Source organism: Palaemon carinicauda, chromosome 22 (genome assembly GCF_036898095.1).
Source record: "Palaemon carinicauda isolate YSFRI2023 chromosome 22, ASM3689809v2, whole genome shotgun sequence".
Lineage (NCBI taxonomy): Eukaryota > Metazoa > Arthropoda > Malacostraca > Decapoda > Palaemonidae > Palaemon > Palaemon carinicauda.
In genome coordinates this window covers 54,723,641-54,750,063 of record NC_090746.1, presented here as the reverse complement: position 1 = coordinate 54,750,063, position 26,423 = coordinate 54,723,641, and the positions used below count along the sequence as shown (strand labels likewise).

General features: G+C 43.3%; 1 protein-coding gene across 1 annotated transcript in view; it reads left to right on the top strand.

Moving 5' to 3' along the window:
• LOC137616452 (cation-dependent mannose-6-phosphate receptor-like) overlaps nt 1–26,423 on the top strand; it is a 144,041-nt gene that overhangs the window by 88,308 nt on the left and 29,310 nt on the right. The window contains exons 3-4 of the mRNA XM_068346228.1: nt 9,619–9,731; nt 11,552–11,679. Of these exons, the coding sequence (XP_068202329.1) occupies nt 9,619–9,731; nt 11,552–11,679 (241 nt within the window). The remainder of the gene's footprint in view (nt 1–9,618; nt 9,732–11,551; nt 11,680–26,423) is intronic.

Genomic DNA, 26,423 nt, shown 5'->3' with positions numbered 1-26,423 from the left:
TTTTTTTTTAAATTTAATAAACAAAAAAGTATGATAGGTTATAACACATTGGTGCTTATGTAATATCAACTGTATAGATGGTTTGAATAAGTTAAGAAATGGTATAAACAATACTTCGTACGCGCATATTCTTGAGACCGGCAGCTAGACGTCAGCTGATCTGATCACAGCCAAAAGTAAAACAAAAAGAAGTCAACAATACTCGATTTTTAAAACACACCCGAAATTTAAAAACAAAAGTGCACGCTTTCTTAATGTGCAATTAACTATTTAAAGAGTAGCAATTTTCTAGAATAAAATTGTTTCCCCCAAAAATACTGGGTCTGTGTGCAGAACACCAACTTGTGGTAACCAACACCATCTTCCAGTTACCAAAGCGACAAAAGACCACATGGAGACACCCACGGTCTAAACACTGGCACACTCTGGACTACGTCCTGACCAGAGCCAGAGACCGAGGAGACGTCCGCATCACCCGATCCATGCCCGGAGCGGACGACTGCTGGACGGACCACAGACTCCTCATCTCCCGACTCTCCATGACGACCCTACGACCACCCAGAAGGGCACCTGACAGCGTACCACACAAACGCTTTGATTGTAGTAAGCTCCGCAACCCACAGGTGGCACAGAACTACAAGGAGGCCTGCGAACAATACCTCGCAGACCCTGTGGGTCAGGCCACTGTCGAGCACCACTGGACCACCCTCAGAAACGCCATGGCCCGTGCCGCGGAGGAAACACTAGGCTTCACCACCAAGAAACGGCAGGATTGGTTTGATGAGAATGATGCTACCATCTCTCTTCTCTTTGAAACCAAACGACAAGCACGCCTGACTTTGGAAAACCAACCAACAGCAGCTAACAAATGTGCTCACAAGGTGGCTGAAGCTGGTTGCCAAAGAGGTATCCGTGAAGCCCAGAACACCTGGTGGCAAAGAAAAGCTGCAGAAATACAGAGTTTCGCTGACCAACGTGACCTGCGCAGCTTCTATGCAGCAACAAAAGAAATATTCGGTCCCACACGGTCATCAGTGGGCAGCCTGAAGGACGCGGATGGGGCCACGACCATCACCGACAGCGAGGGCATCCTGGCCAGGTGGAGGTCTCACTTTGAGAACCTCCTCAATGACCAAGCAGACACCCCAGACGATCTCCTGCGAATGACCCCGCAGCATCCCGTCCGTCACTGGATGGCACTACCACCCTCCATCCATGACTTCAACAAGGCCATGCAGCGCATGAAGCCCGGCAAAGCCCCAGGGCCAGACAACATCCCGTTGGAGCTCCTCACTCACGGTGGCCCCGGCTTGAGGAACCGTTTGATGCTCCTTATACTGAAAATATGGGAGACCAAGACCCCCCCCAGTGACTTCCGCGATGCAAACATCACTACCATCTTCAAGAAGGGAGACAGGGAGAACTGTAACAACTACCGGGGAATATCACTACTAAGCATCGCGAGTAAGATTTTCGCTCGGATTCTCCTTGACCGCCTCCTTATTCTCGCAGAAGACGTCCTGCCAGAGTCCCAGTGCGGCTTTCGACCTTCCCGCGGGACCATAGACATGATCTTCTGTGCGCGACAACTACAAGAGAAGAGCCTCGAACAACAACAGCCCATAATGTTCATCTTCTGGGATTTGAAAAAGGCCTTCGACAAAGTACCTCGACCTGCCATGTGGGCTGTCCTCAAAAGATATGGCTGCCCACCCGATTTTGTCAAGCTGGTGCGTGCCCTCCATGACGGAATGGTTGGGAGAGTCTGCCACCAGAACTCTCTTTCAGACCCATTCCCCATCAACGGCGGCCTGAAGCAGGGCTGTGTTCTGGCCCCGACGTGTTTCTCGCTATACACCGCAGCAATGCTCAACGAGATTCCCCCAGACACACCCTCAGTCGACCTACGTTTCCGCATGGATGGAGGCGCTTTCAACCTCGCTAGACTCTGCGCCAGAACCAAGACCACCTTGTGTGCAGTGCGAGAACTGCAGTATGCTGACGACAATGCCACCCCAGGTCAGACGGCAGAGGACCTGCAGTCGTTAGCTGATGCATACAACTCTGCCTACGAACGTTTTGGGATGCAAGTCAACTCAGACAAAACCAAGACCCTCGTCCAACATCCACCAGGACTGATGCTCCCCAACTTCAATACCACAGTGAATGACCAACCGTTAGAACAGGTGGACCAGTTCTCCTACCTAGGGAGCATCCTAACATCAGCTCCCACAAGCAAAAAGGACGTGGAGAACAGGATCAGGGCAGCCCACTCCGCCTTTGGCCGACTCAACCGCCGCGTATTTAACAACCACGCACTGACAATGACCACCAAAATAATGGTGTTCAGGGCAGTAGTCCTCTCCACGCTCCTGTATGCATGTGAAACATGGACGCTATATAGTAACGATCTTAAAAACCTAGAACGCTTCCAACAAATGAAACTGAGGCAGATTTTGAAAATCCCCTGGGAGAGCCACACCACCAACATTGAAGTCTTAGAACGTGCCTCGCTGTCCAGCGTGGAGGCCACCATCATCCACCACCGCCTCCGCTGGATAGGACACGTACATAGGATGGATCCATCTAGGCTCCCAAAGAAAATATTCTACGGAGAACTGACCCAGGGCACCAGACCACGAGGAGCCCCGAAAATGCGCTATAAAGATCAACTAAAGCGCACCCTGGCTCTAACTGACATCGATCCTTCCTCATGGGAAGAAACAGCCAGGGACAGGAAAACCTGGAGGAGTACAGTACACCATGGCACCGTGGACTTCGAGGAGAGGAGGAGACAAAATGAGGAGGCTAGGAGGAGAAGAAGGAGAGAGCGATTAGAACAGCCCCGCCCACCACCTACCCTCCCATGTGAACACTGTCCGCGACTCTTCCACCACAGACTAGGACTTAACAGCCACATCAGACATAAGCACCCACCCCACAGATAGGAGGCTGATGGCTAACGGCAGAACCCAATACTCGGACACGAGTGGGCGCCGACGACGACGATACTTATACAAACCTACGCTATTTATTTAGGGGTATTACGTTCTGCGTAGCTGAAATGACGAGTCATCAAAATTTAGCAAGGGTTAACTACCCATACCGCTATTTAGCCGGGATAAGGGGGGGTAGCGTGCTACCACTCCCACTCACACACTGGTGATTTAGCTCACTTTGCTTTTGGCTCAGATGGTGTACGGTCGTTGCGGTTCCTCATCCTTCGCTGTTATTTGGACTGCCATTAATTCTTTTTTGCTTTTTCTTTGTGTTAGTGTGTGAATGTGTTGACTTCTGCGAACATGCTCACCTGCCTTGGACTCAATGGCCGGCACTGCGGAACCTAATATGTCAGCGGTGGAGACCGATCGCCACACCCTTTGTCCCGTGTGCAGAGGTCAACGGTGTGATTTCAACAACCAATGTAGTGAGTGTTGGGAGTGGTGTGCCTCCCAGTGGGAGATGGCGGAAGAAGAAGTCTAAGCGGGATATTTCTCCTTCGAAGGGGGAAAAACCCAAGGCCTCTTCTTCCGTCTCCCGACCTTCCTTCAAAGCTCCTACTCGTTCGGTTTCTTCCGAGAGACCGTCGAGTAGTAGCATAGACCCATTTAATTTCGGCCAATCCTGGTCCTCGAGAGATGGTGTTGCTTCCCCTAGCGAAGCTGCCCCACCTCTTCCCCCGGGTGAGGCCTTGTCTATGTCTTCTGTGTTACAGGTTTGGTTGCCCTTGCGGCTTCCCGGTCCTCCCTCTAAGGACTTCTTGCAGCAGCTCATCCTCCGGGATGCAAGTGTGCAGCCGTCTTCGTCGACTTCGGAGGCAGATCCTCTTGCGCTCATCGACAACGTGGTGTCAGAGGTGTCTTCTGTGGTTTCTGCCGACTCCCCTGCCCCTCCAGACTCTCCAACTGTTGCTGCCGACATAGTTTCCACCGGTCCTGATCATCCTTCGATAGGAAACTTAGTCCTACGTCTGTCTCTCCTGCGAGTGTTTCTCCCCCTCAGGGGAGTTCACTCATAGAGACTCCTCTACAGAGGACTGTTGCTGCTCATGGTCAGTTTGCTGATCCAACGGTCCCTAGAGGGCGTCTACGTCGCAGAGCTCGCCCACCGCTTTGCCTTAGAGGTCGCCCTTCACCATCGGTGAAAAGGCTCCTCATCGGCACTTCAGCCTCGTCATCACAGCCATCCCCCGCAGAGGAGTCTCCGCTTCAGTCGTCTCTTGGCCCTTGACCTTTGCCAGTTCCTGGACCTTCTCCCGACGACGCTACTACTAGTCCCCGGACTTCAGTCCTGGAACCTTCTGTAGATCGTTCGCGATCTCCATCGATGGATGTTCGCCCTTCCAAAGGGCACATCCCTGTTCCTGTGCTACCTGCCAGCCTACCTACCATCGCCGGTCTTGTTCCTGGTACAGCCTCATGAGGCCCTACCTAAGTGTGCAGCTGCGTGCCAGCTCCCTGCAGTGCACCAGCGCTCACTAACAGCTTGTCAGCGCCAGCCTGCTCGTCAGCGCGCTACAACACTTCGGCGCACGCCTTCACCTGCTCGCCCTCATCACCTTCCAGTCCGCCAACAATCACCTGCGCAACAAAGCTCATCAAATCTTCAGCGCTCGTCAAAACCTCAGCGCGCGCTTTCGCAACTTCGGTCTCCTGCTCACCAGCGCTCTCCTATACGACAGTTACAACCTGCGTGCCAGCAGTCTCCTGCTCACCAGCACTCTCCTACGTGTCAGCGCGCCAGATCTCAACAGGTCACGTGCCCGCGCGCGCTCTCCAGCTCTCTCCTACGTGCCAGCACTCTCCTACGTGCCAGCACTCTCCTATGCGCCAGCGCTCTCCTGCTCGCCAGCGCTCTCCTGCTTGCCAGATCTCGCCCGCGTGTGCCAGCTCTCGCCCACGTGCCAGCTCTCACCCACGTGCCAGCACTCGCCCGCACGCACCAGAACTTTCCCATGTATGCGCGCCAGCGCTCACCTGTACATTCGGGCAGTAATCAGGAACAGCACATTGACATGTCACCAGGTCACGTGCCCGCGCGCGCTCTCCAGCTCTCTCCTACGTGCCAGCACTCTCCTACGTGCCAGCACTCTCCTATGCGCCAGCGCTCTCCTGCTCGCCAGCGCTCTCCTGCTTGCCAGATCTCGCCCGCGTGTGCCAGCTCTCGCCCACGTGCCAGCTCTCACCCACGTGCCAGCACTCGCCCGCACGCACCAGAACTTTCCCATGTATGCGCGCCAGCGCTCACCTGTACATTCGGGCAGTAATCAGGAACAGCACATTGACATGTCACCATTGCCTCATTCCTCTCCCCGCAAACGCCTTTCAGCGCGTCCGCTGGGGAAAGGGGAATGGGCCTCTGCAGAAGGGTTCAGAATCCCAAAACTGTCTTCCTCTAAGGTGGACCCACCTACAGCAGAGACTCCTCGTAGGGAACCTTCGGTCCCTTTCCCTTCAGGGGATCTGTCTGACAGTGTGTCAGTCAATCAACAGCCATGGTTCAGTGTGTCAGTCAGAGCAGTGGTACAGGCTTTCAATCCTGCTCTGTCTGGGCACTCTTCGGAGCAGCCTATAGCTCCAGCAGACCCTCCTCAAAGAACCATGACTTTTTTCTCCCCCCTGAAGAGGAAAAGAGGAGTCTCAGACACGGTCACTTCCTCGGGGGTAAAGCTGACTCCTGTTAGACCATCAAGGCCAGCTCCTCCTGCATCTTCCTCGGGATACTCTCCCACCTCACTTTTGCCAAAGGGGTCGCGTGAGGAAAGGACCTCCTCCCTTCCACCTTCGGAGGAAGCTTCCCCTCACACAGAGAGTTCCCCACCACCAATGGAAATCAGGAGGGACACATCTCGGCCTTCGATGCTGGAGTCCTACCTCCTTCCTCAGAAGGAGCCCAAAGAATCCAAGACTCTGCCAAAGTCCTCTTCTAGGTCTACCAAGTCTACAGAGACAGCCAGTCACTTGAGGGATGGCCGCGACCCACCCGGGGAAGAGCTCTCGGGAATGGAAGAAGGAGACTTCGCTACAAGTCCAATGTCGGAAGGAGAGCAAAAGGAGTCGGAACCTTTTCTCTGGGAATATATTAGCTATCCTGAGAAACAAGGTCTACCTTAGTATTCGTGGTACAAGTAGTGTTAGCGTCAAAAGAATTACGCGGAACCTCTCCCCGGTCAGAAGAAACTGGACTTTCCATGGTCCTGTGGGACATAATGCCCTGAGAATTTTCCTACGGAGAAGTTGAAAGTTGCCCCTCCTGTTTTTACCGTTTATGGGTTAAACAGGACTTCGGTACTTCCTTCCTAATTTTAGAAAGGTTACAAAACTCTTTAGGGAAGAACCACTTAGGTATAATGACCTAAGGGCAGTAAATACATCTACCTCATCTAGGAAGCCTGACAAGAAGGTTTATGAAGAGGTATAATTTAGATGTTCCCCAGAAGAGTCAAGACATTACCAAGTAGAAGCAGTCATGATTAGTACCAATGAGTACTATCCAGGAAAGGACTAGGAGAACTATATCCTCCATTCCTTTTAAAGAAGCTGTGCCTCAAATGATATCCCTACAATGAATCGTCTATCATGGCAAACTGCTTGTTAAATCGATCTCAACCAGTACTACGGTAGTGATCAATGTCCTCTTCCTGCATCTCTAATATAAGATCAGGAGATACGCAGGAGTCAGATGGATACCTATCCTTACTTTGATTAAGAAAGGTCAACGGGCCTAGTCTCATCACAAGTCCGAAGAGACCGTTGGACCGAGTAAAGGATCACTGTCAGGCCAGTTGCATTGAGTTTGCTTGATGCATCGCATAAGAATCTCAACCTAATGTCTTCCCAGAGAGGAATTCATCAGCATGAGGGCAGTTCTGGTCATAGAGAACAACCATTAGATTAACTTTAGTACTGAGAGATTTCCAAGACCACATCCCTTTGGATAATGACGTTTGACATCTTAAAAACGGCTACTGTAGCCTTCTTGAAGGTTCAGATCTTGTTAGAGATCTTGGAATGATCTCAGGCATGAAAGGCTAGGATTTCCTACCTGGAGGAATTATCTACGCCCTCGTTATCAGGGCCACTGAGGGACGAAACAGTGTTGTAAGAATAATTCCCCCTCCCATTCTTTTGAGTCAGGAGGAAGGGTCTCACATCATCCCCTAAGGTTATCCTTGCAATACCAGGCAGAAGAGCTCTAGTTAGGGATGTAGCTTCCTTTACTCTGCCTCTTGGCCTCCAGTAAGATAGCAAACAAACGAGCAGGGTGTTTCCTTACCCGGGGTCCTAATACAGAAAGGCTATATTTCCCATGACGATCTTATTTTCCTATTAGTACGAGAACCAGATTTGAAGTGTCCGTACCGGAAATTTGCTGAGTCTCAGAGACTAGAAATAACCAAATTCTCCAACACTGCTGCCCATAGAGAGTGGAGAGTGAGAGCTTCCTCTGGTGGCCAGAAATCAGGTCTCTGTCCTGAACGCAGACCCATTGTGAATGGAGAACTAACATGAAACTTACTAACTTCAGGGTGGGGTTCACCAGTGATCCCACCTCTAATACCAAGATATGAGAAATTACCACCTGACCCTGCCTATGACCCAATGAATAATCCAGACTCAGGCTAGAAGATCCCAGTTAACTCTTTCACGACATGGTCTCTCAAATGGTTTTCTGATCATACGAACATTACTAGGTGGTATGTTCCTCAGAGCAGTGAGAGTTTCTGATAGAACAAATAGCTGGGACAGATTGCTCCCATCTCTTTCTTTAAGTTCAAAGCTCTGACTGCCCTGGAAGAGAGTATTCATGGACTCGCTTTCTCTTCAAGTATATTATATCAAAAGATCCTTTGCATCCTCAGAAAGCATCACTAGTGACCCCCCTTGAGCATGTAATATAGATGGATTTGCCACAACCTTAGTGTTCGGCAATACTACTTGGTTACAATAGCCTCTGAAACTACGTTGTTAGTGAGCATTTTGCATGTTCTGATGCAATGCATACTAGAGCCCCGGCTCCTTTTATAAAGAGAAATAGAAATAAGAACCTGTATACCCTCAGATGAAGCGTTGCTAGAGACCCCCCTTGAGTATGCGATACATGTGGGTTTACTGCAAGGAAATGGGGGTGAGTGACGCTCAACTTTGTCCCTGAGTTTATTACTAAGACTCAAAATCCAGCTGTAACAGATCCTAGATTTGGGCCCTTCTGGATTGAGAGTCTCTGTACTGTAACAAGTGACCCAGATCAACTTTTGCTATGCCCGGTTAGGGCACTAAGGAAATATTATAAACGGAATGTTTGAGCTCAAAAACAGGTCAATAGACTCTTCGTAAGTATAGGCAGGGTCAAGAAAAGAGAGTTATGAAAAAGTCAATCTCTTCCTGGATCAGGAAGGTGATCGAACAAGCCCTCCAAGCAGACTTTACCCCTCTTGACCGTAGACCTAGAGCTCATGATGTCGGGTGTTAGCACATCCCTGGCATTCAAAAAGAATTTCAATGTGAAGCAGGTTTAAAAGGGGGCATGTGGAAACTTCAAACTACATTCACTGCCTACTACCTGCAAGACATAACCCAAAGGAGCTTTGGCACATTCTCCATAGGTCCTGTGGTGGCTGCACAAAACATGATCATTACACTTCAGCTCCCTCGTAGGACAAGTAGCATTTGGTTGAGGGCAGATGTTACCCAGTTGTAAGTCGTATGAATGTGCGTATGACGGGACTTTTCGTCTTTCATTCTCCCCTCTCGTGGGGCTTGAGCAAGCTGAAGGAACTCTGCAAGCTGACTTCCTCTGACTGAAGGTGGCTATCATCGTCCCTTATGAAACCTTATATATGCATGTATATTTATTATGTCCCCCATCTCCCACAGTGTTATGAATCGAGTAACAACCAGGTAAGAAGAGCCTAGCTCCAAGTAATGTTTTCCCTAGGCTAATCATATTGCTTAGTTCTGACATCTTCGCACAATTGCATAGGCCATTATCTCATTGCGAGTTAGGGAGGTGATAGGATTTCCACAGTTCGTGCGAAGCACAAGAGTCTTGTCCTAGGTCAGTGACAAGACGGTTGGTCTTGGACTTCCACTTACCTAAATGTGAGTCTATAGTAAAGAGCTGAAAGCTTTGTATTTGGTGCTGGAATTAACGACAAATTAGGAAATGAATTGTATTTTGTCTAACCATACAAACCTGAAGCTTTTTACACATACTGACCCACCTTCACCTATCCCCAGAAGTCCTGCTTGCAATTGCAAAGTAGCTTGTGTCGGCTACTACGTGTGTGAGCAGGGTGGTTGGTCTAGCACCCTGCTAACTAGTGGAGGGTAGTAGCACCTCGCTAAAAGTTTTACGGCTAGTTTCAGCTGTCACCGAAATATATCTCCATTGTAAAGAGCTTAATGTTTGTATGGTTAAGAAAAATACAAATTACTTCCTAATTTGTCATACTGTATTAGGAAGTAATGGATGACAAGTTATGGATAACCTTTTTATAATTTTTTTTGTTTGACATGAGTTAGTTCCAAAAATCTATTGTATATACAAGTACTGTATATGATGTTTTATATAGTACTTAATGTTGTACAGTGGAGTACTAAACATTATTTTTTCCAGGGAACTGGTTGATGCTAACTTTGCAAGGTGGTGATAGTTACAACAACAATACCTGTAATAGTTCTCAACGTGAAGCCCACATCTTATTTGTGTGTGATCCTTTTCAGAAGGAGGTAAGTTGTTTAACTGATTTTTATACTTGACAAATTATAACATTTTTTTGTGTTGTTTCTCCATATCCAGTAGGCTTGAGCACCATTTCTTGTAGATAAGAAAAGTTAATTAATTATTATGGCCCTCCTTTTTAGTTGATTTCCTATTTTATAATATAAAAGCTAAATATACTAAGTGCAAACTAGCATATCCTACCTTCTTTATGAGATCAAAATAAGTAGATCATTTCATAATAACTATACTTTACCTTGATAATCTGCTAGGAAAGATACTAACAATCACAGCCTACTGTAAGTTTTAGTGATACAAACTGATTAATACAAATTATAATCAATGCAGACCATTCAGGAAATGAATTTACATTTTTATAGAGTAAAAGTATAGATTATTTGACCAAAACCTAATGCTTAACAGACTGCATGTGCTATGTGGCTAAGTACTATACCCTAAATTGTAATCTAGGAATGTTGTATGTAACTACAACCTTTTATAGCGTATGTTAGGTTATGATATGATCATTAATTCAACTATAGGGTTTAAAAATAAAGGAGTCAACTAATTAAAGTCTATGCCAAACATACACAGGCCAGGCTACCAGTAATACTCAACTATGAATTATTAACAATGTAAACTTTACTATGTATCATCATCTTTTATCAATGCCTACAACACAGTATTGTTGGTGTTAATATCAATAAATGAATATATTTATTGTAGCTGTTTATATCACATATAATAAAATGTAAAGTTAAGATTTTATTTTTACCAAATTTTAAAAAATAAAGTATTAGTGTTTGGAATCCTCATGATCATTTTATTTAGCAATGTTGTACATACAGTATAGTAAAAAGGTGTGTAGACTTTTGACCATGTAGACAAATTTGAATTAGGATATTATTTTATGACCAGTTTCATAGTTTTATTTAAAAAACCATCATTGTCTAAATTTTTTTTGTGATTACTGATAAAGAATATTTTCTATAGATGTCACGTTAGTAGGGGTTTGGTGTACTTCTATTACTTGTGGTTATCAACCAGAAATTGAAGGTATCCATAATTCTGAGTTATTTGTTACATAATGAAATAAAGTTGGAAAGATCACTTGTGACCAAATTATATTGAGCCTTATGATGGAGAAGGCAAAAGTATGAGAATTAACTGCATGGAGCAGTACCTGCACCATGTACAGGATAGTAATTCTGGGAAGATCTGAATGCAAAGGATGGTCAGAATTAAAATCCAATGTCGCATGCACATAGAATAACTAAATGTTGGTCCCAGAGATTAATATCCTAATCAGTGATAAGAAATTTAATAGACCACACGATTTTGTCCAACAATTTAAGGTGAGAGTAAGTAGCTAAAGACTAGACTGGAGATAATTACATAATGAATGAAAAGCCAATTTTTTTGGCCTTATTCAATCTTTTTTTTTTTTTTCAAATTTCCAAAATTAGAAAAAGTACTTGCATATAGTTCAGTACTGTATTAGCTTTTGTCTGAATATTATAAGAATTTAGAGTAATTGTATAGCTGTGAAATAGTATAGAAAATCCACTAAACTTCCTGTTTGGCAGCTTTTATGTACAAAATTAACAATTAAGAATTTTATCTTATGCATTAGTACAGTATGAACATATTTTACCTCTCTTTATAAAAAAAGGATGACGCTGAAATCAGAAGGCAGGATTGGTGATCCTTGGCAATACTTTTTATATAATGGAATTTGATTGTCTGTTGTGTCAATTATCTTTGTTCATTAATGAAATCGAGTTTGTGTGAAACCCTAATGTATTTCATTTTTATGAATGTCTTACAGGTCCAAATCCAGGCACCTCAGGAGTTGACTGACACAAGCTGTTATTTGCAATTTATTGTGCCTAATAAAGTCATTTGTCCAAAAGCTCCCGATGAGGGTTTAAGTGGAGGTGCAATATTTTTCATCTTGTAAGTATTTCTGCACATTTTATGTATGACGGTTAGTATGGATTTAATTTTGTTCTCTAGAATTTTTATTGCTGCCCCTAACCAGCATAAGAAGGCCCTGTGTCTTAGGATCAGAATTATGAAATGCATCCTACTATGCAAAGCACATTCTTGCTGTCTGAACCTGCCTTCAAAAGTGTGGCAAAAAATTATGAAAAGCTTAATATGGAAACCTCCCCAAAAGACTTCCAGATTAAGGAACTCACTTAAACTGCTGTCATGTATTTATTGTATTAATAAAAACATGCCTTGATTTGTGATTGTGTTGATAGCATTAGATGATAGTGTACTGTATTATAATACTGTATATAGCCTTGCAACCAATCAGATAGCTTAGCACAAAATCATCATAATAATGTAACAAGTTTAGGATCTACTTAAAAGGATCGCTGTAATAATGTAACAATCCATTAAAAAAGGAAACATATCAAACTTGTTGAAACAAATTGTATGTCCTGAACATTTTACTTTGTATGAATCCAATGATGAATTGATCAACTCATGTCCCTTCATAGTTTGTCATTGAAGCTTACCTGCTAGTCATAATGGTGATATGTATGAAGTGCAAATTTCTCTAATGTGAAATAGAAATGTAAGAATTTAGTCTCAACACAACATATCCTTTGGGAATTACTCAGTGCAGCATCATGAGCTGAACCGTGGAGCTGAAACCATACCCGGTGGTCCAGATATTATACCTTACCTAATACATACTATCTACTACATTCATGTGAGATTTTTCTTATTTTTTTATACTGTATTATGTTGGAATTAGTTAAAGATTAGCAAGGTGTGTCTTCTTTTTTGGATGAATTTTCATGAATAGGTTGTTATTGAAAAACATAGATCATTGTATCCTGTATACCAGGTACAGGGCCCAGCAATGTGATCATGGTATCACTCCTTTTACTTCTAGTGTTGCAGAGGATGGCTGGGAGATGGAGATTGCTTCTCAAATAACAGAGTTAGAATATAGATGTAAAGGCTGAAATTGATGGGAGTAAATCACAATTTGCTTCTTTTATGGAGGAGTACCTTAATTTTATTAAATCCCCCTCTGTTGTTACTTGTGTCATTTTGGATTCCTCGCTTATTGTTTCTTTATCTGATATCATATCCTTTCCGTCTCCTCCGATATCTGGTACGAGTGTCTCTACTAACCTAACCATTTTCTGTAATTTTGTTTCAAGGTAATAAGTATAGAGTGTCAGAGTTTCTTGATGATCCTATTTTAATTCAGGGAAAGTTAAAAAATCCCCCAGCAGAAGCTTCAATTTCTTTAGCTTTACATACCTTTGTCCTGGGTCATTGATGTAGCTTATTAGATTCAAACTTTTTCAATGTCTGATTTGTTACCCTGGGCTTCTGATTCAGCTCTCATAAACTCTGTATCCATAGTTAAAGTTGAATCAAGGCTGGATATGAATAGGGAGATGTTTGAATAAGAGGAACCAACAGAAAATATAACATCTTAAGAGGTTAAAAGAGTATTTGGGAAAATGAAAGATCCTCTGACCATTGGGTATAATAAGAAATTTGGTAAATGCAGTCAGTGGTCCAGTCATTGATTGGCAGTGCAGTATACTGTTCTTGAAAACTGTTGTTGTCCCGTATATTATAGGACTACTCACGAGCCGACTTTTCTTGGATAGGAACTGAGCTAGTTAGGCAGTCTCCTGCAGCAAATTGGATCACGGACGTTGGTGGGGAGGCAGATCCCTTTAATCTGTTCCTCCCCCTTCATTGGGAGAGACAACCCTATGGAGTCACTGCCCCACCCCTATTCTCTCCCTCTAAGAGAATTGAATTCAATGCTGTTCCATTAATGGGAAAACCCCTCCCACAACCTTGAAACACTCAGCTCATGATTTTTTGCCAAGGACTAGAGTTCACATTCAAGCTGCAAGAGATAATCTTTTGTATCTCCCATCTTCCTTTAGGAAATGGGAAGCGGTCTCTTTTTCTCCTCGAGATTGGAACATCCAATCTCACGGGGAGACGCGGTTCGCCAAGATACCAATGAGCTTCATCGGTCAGAAGTTTCCAGTTTTAGTCTCTCCTGGTGAAACGTGTTTAGCCTTCCAACCCTGTCATGCGAAGGAAAGGTTTTGCGATCAAACAGTTAGCCCATGGCTTCCTGTACAGGATCCGCCCCATCTCCAAGATTTCGTACTACTTACTTATCCTAAAAGTCTCAAGCTTCTGCGAGACATCTCCTTCAGTTTACCACCATCTGAGAATTGGAGTAATCCAAGGAAAGACCCAACTGTCATATCCAGTACGGGTATCTATAGACTTGGCCATCAGTTTGCAGAAACTTCCGCAGGTTCGACAAGACCGCATCAGTCCCCGTCGAATGTGACATCATCAGGACTAACCAGGTCCCAGGTCCTTCGGTACAAGGAATCGGCCTTCCCTTTGGTTCTCTACGAGATCCGAGCAAATGACTGTCTTGATAAAGAGGCGACCAGATGAGAATATCTGTCAGGGAGGCAATCTCGATTTCCCTGGATTTGACGTTTCCCATGGAGGTATCAAAAGAAAAGTTGTGGGGGGGGGGGGCAACATACAGTACCACATGTCCTCAGGACTATGATCAAAGCATGAATGATACAGTCTCAATCTCCAGGAAGGCAACCTCTTACCTCGGAAAGTGCCTAGGGAGATGGAAGTGATTCGTTTGTTTCCCGTTTGCGGGAAGCACTTCCTGCTCCTATGTGGTTCCCCCTTATGTGATATCCTGTCCACGGGTTTGGATTTTATTGAATCCACTCCTTCTGCGGGAGACTTTCTCCAACGGCCTCTGTTTAGAGGCCTTCCTTCGAGATGCAGAATGAATATCAATTGATCTTTTTCTTCCTGCGGGAGAAGGACTGCAGTCACCTGTTGGACATCATCTTCAAGCAATTTTTCCGAGAAAAAATTACTTTTCCCCGCAAACGAGCAGGTTTCATCGGCAGTTTTGTCTCATTAAGAGGTTCAACTATCACATCAGACTAGCCTCTTCGGCAAGATTCATCTTGCCTAAAAGACACGTCGTATCCAGTGGCATATTTACAACTTACGAGAACCCATTACGGACCACCTTTACAACTAGATGCTCCGTGGTGAGGATCGGGTGAAGTCTGTCCCTCTTCTCAAGGGTACTATTCCAGTAATAGACGCTCAAAATTGCCATCAAAAGGAATCCTGCTCTTACTTAGGAAACGGAAAACCTTTGCTCATCCACCGAGCATCTCCTCCTATAGTTGCTCTTTCCAGAGTTTGAGCCTGCTTAACCATAGTAGGGTAATAAAGCCCCTCCTTGGGACACGGGTTGCTTCCTTCGGTCCCGGGTTGCCCTCCCTCGAAGACCTAGGACACCTAAAAAGCAGATCTTCTGATCCCTAGGACAGGTTTCTCCTGGTGTGGCCCTAGACCAAGAGAATAGGAATACCCTACAGGTTCCCCCCAACATCTCTCACTCACGGCGAGAAACTAACATCCAATTTTTTTTTTCCCAGTCAGTTTTGAGGTTCAAGCCCTCCGAACTAGAAACCCTCCACTTTTTGATCGAGGCTGTTATACCAGTAATGAACTTGAGGCCATACCTTGAGGAAGATGCATTAGCTAGCCCCAAGGGTACAGCACGTTTCGCCAACCGTAGGAGGCCTAAAGGGAGATGATCAGGATCTTATTCCTGACTGGGACCCATTGTGTCATATACCAGTCATTGAGTCCTGCTTTTCATGCAAGTGATTAAGTTGAGGACATAACTCAGGAAAAAATACAAGAGCTCTCTCCGAAGGTTCAGCATGCTTCGCTAACCTTAAGAGAGTCAAAGGAGGCTTATAAGGATCTTGTTCTTGACTGGGACACACAGGGTCATATACCAGTGACTGAATCCCTCTCCTTCTCTTAGAGGTGACCCAGAATTCCTAATATTTTAGGGCGGAATCCGCCCATAATGTTTAGAAGCTGCTCCTTTGTGACGCAAGCCATGCCAGTAGTCGGGTGAAGGCGTTTACCTTACACCTCACCCTTCCTGCAATACATGACCCACAGAAGACTCGATACGTTTTCTCTATCGGTCCTGTGGTGGCTACACAAGTGGTTTAAGAATACCTCGGGCTCTTTGTTGGACAACTAGCAGAAGGTTGAGTGCATTGGTTACCCCGGGTAAGTCTAGGATGAATGAATGTATGTCGCTCTTTTCCTTTCTTTACCTTCCCCTTTCTTGAGGAACAGTGTCATGGGTCCCTTTGCAAGCTGGCTTCAACCTCTGCAGGTAATAACTGCTTCCCTTGTGTAACCTAGTATAGTTTATTATTATTATATACTTGTGCATGTCCCAAATCTTATATATACAGTGGAACCTCTACATACGATTACCTTTACATACAATTGTTCCAACATCCAAAGTAAAATTTAATCAAATTTTCGTCTCGACACCTGAAGTCATGCTCCAACATCCGAGAGGGACGCCATTGAGCGTCAAGTCGGTCAGTTCTCTGTTCTTGTACGCATCGTGGTGGTTGTCCTCTGTTTGGTCTGTTATTAACAGTGCTTATTATCTTCCTTTTCTCACGTTTCATTTTTTATTATAATCATGGGTCCTAACAAGCTCAGTTTCGGTACAGGTATTAGTAGTGGTGAGAAAAGAAAGAAGGCAATGCTTCATTAGAATGGAAACAAGAAATTATAGAAAAAAATGAGCGCGGTGTGCGTGTGAGTGATCTGGCTAAACAATATGGCCGGAATAGGTCTACGATCTCGACGATCAACAAGCAGAAGGAAGCTATTAAAGCAGTCAAACCATCGAGGGGGATCAAAGTGAAGCAAAGAAAACTTAAGATTGAGAGAGAGAGAGATATGAAGATGATGTTTATTGTCAAGCATGCTATAAAACAAGCTGAAATAAGTGAATCCTTAAAATAAGTTTTAAAAAGTTTTCATTAATCTCTCTCTCTCTCTCTCTCTCTCTCTCTCTCTCTCTCTCTCTCTCTCTCTCTCTCTCCTCTCTCTCTCTCTCTCTCTCTCTCTCAGAATCCTATTGAAGGCAGGCAAATCTGGTGAGTTTATCTGATCTTTAATGAGAGAGAGAGAGAGAGAGAACTTTTTAAAAACTTATTTTAAGGATTCACTTATTCAGCTTGTTTTATTGCATGCTCGACAATAAACATCATCATCTCTCTCTCTCTCTCTCTCTCTCTCTCTCTCTCTCTCTCTCTCTCTCTCTCTCTCTCTCGCTCCTCTCTCTCTCTCTCTCTCTCTCTCTCTCTCTCAGTGTTCTTTTATTTCAAAGAAGTGTCATATGTAAGTGATGAAAATTAAAAATCAAAAAGAAAAGAAAATGTAAAAAAAATATAAAATATAAAAATAAAATAAGAAATAAATAAGCTAAGTTAGGTTAAAGTTCATGTACTGTAAGTTAGAGTAAGTTATGGTACGTTATCGCAGTCACCATCTCTACCTCTTGCCGACCGTTCGTCTCCTCCTGCGTAACAAATCCTACACTTGCGTTGGTCTGTCTCTAAGGTTAAGTGACAATAAAAACCCCTTTTTTATTTATTTCTTTGTAATTATTAATTTTACATGTCTCTTATGTAATGCAATTGTATTATTGTTATGTGTAATTATGTGTAGTAATTTATTAAGGAGTTATCATAGGTTTTTGGGCTGTAGAACGAATTATACAAATTACAGTATATTCTTATTGGAATATTTGCTCCAACATACGATTGTTTTAACATACGAAGCAGGTTCCGGAACGAATTAAGATTGTATGTAGAGGTTCCACTGTATATGTATATGTGTGTGTGTGTGTAATATTCTGATTTAACTCAGAATATGCTTATTTAGACATTCCTATGCCATCTCTCACAACCACTTGGGTTGCTCAGGCTGCTATCATTCTCACTCTGTATTGATAAGTGAGGTGGCAAGGTTTTCCTCTGATACAGTTTAATACTGTACTGTACATGGAAACCCAGGTCAATGATTAAGCCAGTAGTCAGACTTATTCCTCACCGAAGGGTGAGTCGTCCACATAAATGACGTAAGGTTTGTTAGTGTGAGAACAAATGACAAATTCAGAGATAATTTGTAATTTTCCCTAACTACTGTAATACAAACGTGGAGTTATATAAATTGTCCCGCCATCACCTGCCCCTATAAGTCCGGCCTGCAATAAAAAAGTGACGTGGTTCTTTGAACCATGAGTAGATATAGGTGGCTGAGTACCTCCCAGCCACTCCTTACCTACCCACTGCAGTGGTTAGGTAGGGTTGCCACCTCGCATTTAAAGTCTAATGGCTACCTTCCAGCTTCGCCGAAAGAATATCCACATGAATAACTCCAGGTATGTATTAGTTTGGGTAAAATACAAATCATCTCTGAAATTGTCATTTTTCTGATCCATACATTATCACTTTCTTATTACTGTGCTATTGATCTTGACTTTTACCTTGATTGGCATTTTCTTATCAGATACTACTCCTGCTACCTCCCTCCACTTTCCCCATGCAGTTTTTATCCTATTCTCAACTTCAGCCTCACATCCTTCCTCCTGATTTATAGTAGATCCCAATTATGTAAACTGTTCCAATTGTTTTATAACTGCGCCTCTACTTTCTGTGTATGGCTATCCTGTCCCTACCTTCCTTACTGCTCACCGTATCCTCAGTCTATCAACATTTACTCTCAAGCCAATCCTTTCCAATGTTTCTTGCCACTCTACCACCCTTTTCTGTAATTCTTACTCATTTTCAGCAGTAATCACCAAATCATTTGCATATAGCAACTCCCACAACTCTTCATATCTAATCCCTTCACTTAACACATCCAAGACCAACACAAATAAAAACAGTCTTTTCTGGGCTCATCCTGTGTCGCTCCGTGAAATGCTCCTTAAAGCACCATTTCAAAGGTATAAATACTGCTAAATATACCAAAGAAAAAAGTTGCATGGAATGCTAGGAATATATCCAGCTCGCTCACCCCTAAAGGGTGTCGGTATTAAAACTGGGGCGAGTGATACCACTACCAGAGATCCCTTTCCAATTAGACTTCTCCCTCCTCAAAATCCCCCGTTACTACGAGGTGTTGTTCACTACAGTTACTGCCCCCCCCCCCCCCCCCCCCCCCCCCCCCCACCACCACCACCACCTATCCTTCTCCTAGCATTCCTTGTTAGCACCCGTGAACGTTCAGACGTGTTTTTCGTAGCTCTGTGTTATTTTGTGTTTATGAAGATGTCAGGCGTTTTGGAGATCCATGCTCCCAAATTGAGTATTACTGTGAGCGTATTTTTGTTCGTGGTGTACCAATTTTCGTGGTTTTCGTGGTTGGGCGAATCCACGAATTTACAAATCCAACGAAAATTTTTATACACTGTCAGATTTTGGTATTGAACTTTGACACATTCGATTTGTGTTGGTGACCTACATTTTCTAAACCATTGTGGATTGCTAATTATTTTTATTTGTTATTGTAAATATGTTTTATTTTGGTGTGCACTATAATAATTTTTTTTTTCTTTTGTAGGTTTAGTCATTTTCAGTGATTACTACAGTTTTTATTTTTTATTTTTTTTATATATTGAATTTGTTCATATATTTTCTGAATAAAACTGAAATTAAAATAATTGTTTTTTATTTCATATTTATTTTAATATTTTCATCAATAAATAACAATGCGTTACATAATAAAAATAGTATCAGCTACTAATATGCAAGACATGTTTTCAGCACTACACATAAAAAACATTAAATATAGTAAAAAGTCTGTTAATTACCACTGAGTAACAACAAAAGATTTTGAGTAATGTTTTAGCTTGGGATGCTATATTAGAAGAACTTGGGTATTTCTGTAATTTTCTTTTTTGGCGGCGACATTATAACCATTTGTAGTGATAAGTAATCCCTTAATTAGTGTTAACCCTTTTACCCCCAAAGGACGTACTGGCACGTTTCACAAAACCCATCCCTTTACCCTCATGGACGTACCGGTACGTCCTTGCAAAAAAATGCTATAAAATATTTTTTTTTCATATTTTTGATAATTTTTTGAAAAAATTCAGGCATTTTCCAAGAGAATGAGACCAACCTGACCTCTCTATGTTAGAGCAATTTAAAAATAATATACTGCAAAATGTGCTGGGAATAAAATAACCCCCTGGGGGTTAAGGGTTGGAAATTTCCAAAGAGCCTGGGGGTAAAAGGGTTAATTATTAAAATTTTTAATAAATGAATAAAAGCAATGCATTGCAAATGAACACTTTATCATAATTGGGGTTCAACTAATAAGCAAAAAGGTTAAAGTTTCAAAATGGAAATCCACGAACCACCATTTTTTTTATAAAACAACGAAAATTGGTACCCACGAACAAAAATACGTTCACAGTATACTTGTCTGTTTGGGATTTCTAGGTAGCGACACGTTCCTTCATAACCTTGTTGGGTTTTATCTCAGCCACTTTGTTGACATTCCCTTACGGGTGTGTATGCGGTCTTTTTGTGTCGCTTCCTCGGGATCTCTTTGTTTTGTAAGACTTTCTATTAGTTCCTTATACTAATTGCAGTCTTATTTTTGTGTTATGGACATCTAATTCAATGTTTTGGCATGATTTTATCTTTTATTTAGGCTATTTGGACAGTGTTAGTTAGCGGCTTCGGTCAGTAGCCTTTCATGCGAGAATTCTTGTTTTTTTTAGTTTTTACAAGGAATCGGAACGCGTTTTCATTCATTTTAGTTCTGCCTGTTGAGATCGGTATTTTACCCGATTTTGGAGGACTAGTTTTCGTTTAAAATGGTATAGTTTCCTCTCCAAGTCGGCAACTACCCGAAATTGGAAGGTTTTGCTATTATTCCTTTTACGCCATGTTCCTTTTTCTACCCTTTTTCTCAATACTGTATGCCGATTTAGCCTGTTTATTGAATTTCATTGGGGGCTGGGAACCCCCTCCTGTATAAAATTCCTGCGAGACATCGACAAGGAGATGGAGCTGGGGGGAGAGTGACTGCTCCCCGCACTCTAGTTTTGGGGTGTTTGAATGTGTGTGGATGTAGTACGATAGAGAGTAAAAGATGTGAGATTGGAAGTATGTTTAGAAGTAGAAGGATGGATGTATTGGCCTTGTGTGAGACAAAGATGAAAGGAAAAGGTGAAGTGATGTTTGGTGAAATGTCTGGTAGAGTGTCTGGGATTGAAAGGGGAAGAGCGAGAGAGGATGTGGCGTTATTGCTGAGTGAATGGATGACAGGTAAAGTAGTGGAATGGAAGGAGATACCATCTAGGTTAATGTGGGTAAGGGTTAGGTTGGGTAGGGAATGTTGGGCGTTTGTCAGTGCGTATGGGCCAGGTAGTGAGAAGAGTGAAGAAGAGCGGAATGAGTTCTGGAATGAATTAACTAGGTGTGTAGAAGGACTGGGTAGAAGGAATTATGTAGTTGTTATGGGTGACTTAAATGCTAGAGTGGGCGCTGGAGAGGTAGAAGGTGTCATTGGGAAGTATGGCGTACCAGGTGAAAATGAGAGTGGTGAGAGACTGGTAGACATGTGTGTTGAACAAGAGATGGTAATAAGTGCTAGCTTCTTTAAAAAGAAAGATAAAAATAAGTATACATGGGTAAGAGTGGCAAATGGAAGAGTAGTAGAAAGGGCATTAATGGATTATGTGTTGATAACTAAAAGAATGTTTGGAAGATTTGAAAGACGTGCACGTGTTTAGGGGTATGGCTAACGGTATGTCTGATCATTTTTTGTGGAAGGAAAATTAGTTGTAGCAAAAGAGTGGGGGAATAGAGTAGGTGGATGTAAAAGGGAGGTAGTGAGGATTGAAGAGCTAATAAAACCGGGGGTAAAAAGTAAATATCAGGAAAGGTTGAAAATGGCATATGACGAGGTGAGAGTAAGAGAAACTGGTAATTTAGAGGAGGAGTGGAAGTTAGTAAAAGAAAATTTTGTTGGGATTGCAAGTGATGTATGTGGCAAGAAGGTTGTTGGAGACAGCATGAGGAAGGGCAGTGAATGGTGGAATGAAGGAGTGAAGGTAAAAGTGGAAGAGAAAAAGAGGGCTTTTGAAGAATGGCTGCAGAGTAATAGTATAGAGAAGTATGAAAAATATAGAGAGAAAAATGTGGAAGTAAAGCGCAAGGTACGTGAGGCAAAGAGGGCAGCTGACCTGAGGTGGGGTCAGGGATTGGGTCAGTCATATGAAGAGAATAAGAAGAAGTTTTGGAAAGAAGTGAAGAGAGTAAGGAAGGCTGGCGCAAGAATTGAAGAGACAGTGAAAGATGGAAATGGAAGGTTGTTAAAAGGAGAGGAGGCAAGGAAAAGGTGGGCGGAATATTTTGAAAGTTTGCTGAATGTTGAGGATAATAGGGAGGCAGATATAATTGCTGTTCCAGGTGTTGAGGTGCCAGTGATGGGAGATGAGAATGAGAGAGAGATTACAATAGATGAAGTGAGGAGAGCACTAGATGAAACGAGAGTAGGAAAAGCATCTGGTATGGATGGTGTGAAAGCTGAGATGTTGAAGGAAGGGGGTGTGACTGTACTTGAATGGTTGGTGAGATTGTTTAATATGTGTTTTGTGTTGTCAATGGTACCAGTAGATTGGGTTTGTGCATGTATTGTACCACTATATAAGGGTAAGGGAGATGTGCATGAGTGTTGTAATTCAAGAGGTATTAGTTTGTTGAGTGTAGTTGGAAAAGTGTATGGTAGAGTATTGATTAATAGGATTAAGGATAAAACAGAGAATGCAATCTTGGAAGTACAGGGTGGTTTTAGAAGAGGTAGGGGTTGTATGAATCAGATTTTTACAGTTAGGCAGATATGCGAGAAATATTTAGCAAAAGGTAAGGAGGTGTATGTTGCGTTTATGGATCTGGAGAAAGCATATGATAGAGTTGATAGGGAACCAATGTGGAATGTGATGAGGTTATATGGAGTTGGTGGAAGGTTGTTGCAAGCAGTGAAAAGTTTCTACAAAGATAGTAAAGCATGTGTTAGAATAGGAAATGAAGTGAGTGATTGGTTTCCGGTGAGAGTGGGGCTGAGACAGGGATGTGTGATGTCGCCGTGGTTGTTTAACTTGTATGTTGATGGAGTGGTGAGAGAGGTGAATGCTCGAGTGCTTGGACGAGGATTAAAACTGGTAGGCGAGAATGACCATGAATGGGAGGTAAATCAGTTGTTGTTTGTGGATGATACTGTACTGGTAGCAGACACAGAAGAGAAGCTTGACCGACTAGTGACAGAATTTGGAAAGGTGTGTGAGAGAAGGAAGTTGAGAGTTAATGTGGGTAAGAGTAAGGTTATGAGATGTACGAGAAGGGAAGGTGGTGCAAGGGTGAATGTCATGTTGAATGGAGAGTTACTTGAGGAGGTGGATCAGTTTAAGTACTTGGGGTGTGTTGTTGCAGCAAATGATGGAGTGGAAGCAGATGTACGTCAGAGAGTGAATGAAGGTTGCAAAGTGTTGGGGGCAGTTAAGGGAGTAGTAAAAAATATAGGGTTGGGCATGAATGTAAAGAGAGTTCTATATGAGAAAGTGATTGTACCAACTGTGATGTATGGATCGGAGCTGTGGGGAATGAAAGTGACGGAGAGACAGAAATTGAATGTGTTTGAGATGAAGTGTCTAAGGAGTATGGCTGGTGTATCTCGAGTAGATAGGGTTAGGAACGAAGTGGTGAGGGAGAGAACGGGTGTAAGAAATGAGTTAGCGGCTAGAGTGGATATGAATGTGTTGAGGTGGTTTGGCCATGTTGAGAGAATGGAAAATGGTTGTCTGCTAAAGAAGGTGATGAATGTAAGAGTTGATGGGAGAAGTACAAGAGGAAGGCCAAGGTTTGGGTGGATGGATGGTGTGAAGAAAGCTCTGGGTGATAGGAGGATAGATGTGAGAGAGGCAGAGAGCGTGCTAGAAATAGGAATGAATGGCGAGCGATTGTGACGCAGTTCCAGTAGGCCCTGCTGCTTCCTCCGGTGCCTTAGATGACCGCGGAGGTAGCAGCAGTAGGGGAGTCAGCATTATGAAGCTTCATCTGTGGTGGAAATGTGGGAGGTTGGGCTGTGGCACCCTAGCAGTACCAGCTGAACTCGGTTGAGTCCCTGATTAGGCTGAAGGAACATAGAGAGTAGAGGTCCCCTTTTTGTTTTGTTTCATTTCATTGATGGTGTCGGCTACCCCCCAAAATTGGGGGAAGTGCCTTGGTATATGGATGGATGGATTTTGTAACATCTGCCATTATATGTTGTTTTTGTTTGTGTGCTTTGCATCAGGTCTTCCTCTGTGTTTCGGAGGGTAGAACCCCCCCCCCTCCCGATCACAGTGGTCACCTGATTTCGAGCTAGTGTCCTCTCCCCCTTTACGCCTTTCACCACTCCCTACATAGGGGGGTAGGCTTAGGTCACCCAGGGTGGGGACTGGCTCTTTCGCTCATTGCGTCATCGCGAGTAGTGTATGTGCCTTGGGTAGCCGCCCCCCCCCCCCCCCCCCATCCCCTCTCTCAACTTATCCATCCGTGTTATTATTCCTCCCGTCCCGGAGGGCCGCGATATTTTGTGAATCGTATCTACTAATGGTAGTTATGTTTCTTTGATCGGATTCAGACAACCTACTCTGTTCTGATACCTTACTTTATCCTATATTTGTTACGTAATGTTATGGATGGTTGGTTCGAGAGAGAGAGAGAGAGAGGGGGGCTGCGACGGAGATTATAGTTTATTTCTCAGGTTATCCATGCGTGTTATCAATTCCTCCCGTCCCGGAGGGCCGCGATATTTTGTGAATCGTATCTACTAATGGTAGTTATGTTTCTTTGATCGGATTCAGACAACCTACTCTGTTCTGATACCTTACTTTATCCTATATTTGTTACGTAATGTTATGGATGGTTGGTTCGAGAGAGAGAGAGAGAGAGAGGGGCTGCGACAGAGATTATAGTTTATGTCTCAGGTTATCCATCCGTGTTATCAATTCCTGCCGTCCCGGAGGGTTGCGATATTTTGTGAATCGTATCTACTAATGGTAGTTATGTTTCTTTGATCGGATTCAGACAACCTACTCTGTTCTGATACCTTACTTTATCCTATATTTGTTACGTAATGTTATGGATGGTTGGTTCGAGAGAGAGAGAGAGACGGACTGCGACGGAGATTATAGTTTATGCCTCAGGTTATCCATCCGTGTTATCAATTCCTGCCGTCCCGGAGGGCCGCAATATTTTGTGAATCGTATCTACTAATGGTAGTTATGTTTCTTTGATCGGATTCAGACATCCTACTCTGTTCTGATACCTTACTTTATCCTATATTTGTTAATGTAATTTTATGGATGGTTGGTTTGTGAGGGAGACGGGCTGCGACGGAGATTATAGTTTATGTTAGAGTTAATACATAGCATTTTTTTTTAGCGACGCATTTCTTCCGGCCCTACATTGCTTACGTAGCATTGGGTTTTTGCACCGGATTTACGCATGTTTTCCGGCGCCGCAATGGTATCTATTTTCGCCCTTCCTGTCATTAGATTTAATTCATTTAATTTCATACATTCCGGAGTCTACGGACTTCGATGGTTGTTTCTAGTCTGCTTGTCACTTCTTGCTTACGCTCCCCACCTTGGTGGGTATCCCGTGTGCTGAGAACTCATAATAAAGACTATTTTTTCATGACAGAGGTGTAACATGTTTTTTGAATGCTATTTCGTATTATTTCCTTTAGCTTAAGCACGCTATTTTCTGCTGGGTGTCACGGCGGAATTTAATTTCTTTAGTTTATTTTATATATATATACTTTTATCGTGTTTGATCTCTGCTGGGGTTCCCGGCACAACCCTCTTAATGAGAGAATGCCTTGATGAAGTCATTGAGCTTCAGCACGGCATTTCATTCCTGTGCTGAAACTTGGTGACGGGCAAGAGGGCTCTCGAACTTGGGGAAATTGCTCCCCCAGTTCGAATCTAAATTTCTCTCTTTCACCTTTTTCTTTTTCTCAATATTACTTCGACCTTATCCTAATTTCATGAACTTTCTTTCGTCTTGCTTTCCAAACTCTATGAGAAAAATTTCCCTCATTATATATGTGTATATATTATGTACATATATATTTTTTTTTTTTTTTTTTTTTCCTATGGCTTGGATGTTTCTACATCTATTGTAGCCCCGGCGGGGATGTTCATACATCCTTTATTGCTGCCTGCTTTGATGAGTAGGAGGAGGTGTCACGGTTGGGAGGTGTTTGCACTCAAAGCTATATGTGAGAGTATTGGATGATTTCAGCCATCCCGAAGATGGTTTGGACCTTTTTGGCGGAACTATTCTCAAGTGTTGGGTCTTCGGAATCCAGGGGGATCCGATGCTTGGGGTAGGACTCTTGGCTTTTGGCTGGAAGCCCGTCATTACAGATATGGGGAGGATGATTCCATAATTTCTTGGTCTCAGTCCTAACAGGCGGGTTCAGCTTACACCTGTGCCTCTATATCTGTTTTGATGCTATCCTTTGGGTAGGGTATGGAGTGGACCATCTGGGAAGTATACTCTCATTGTGCCGATAGTGGAGAGTGCAAATTTCCTTTCTGATGTGTGATGGCCTAACATTCTCGAGCAGGTACATCAAACTAACCCTTTTCTCTCTCTCTCGTCTAATGGATTCTTTAAGTAACGAACCCCCATCCCCTGGATACGCTGACTCTCCCCCGGCACTGTTGACGACCTCTG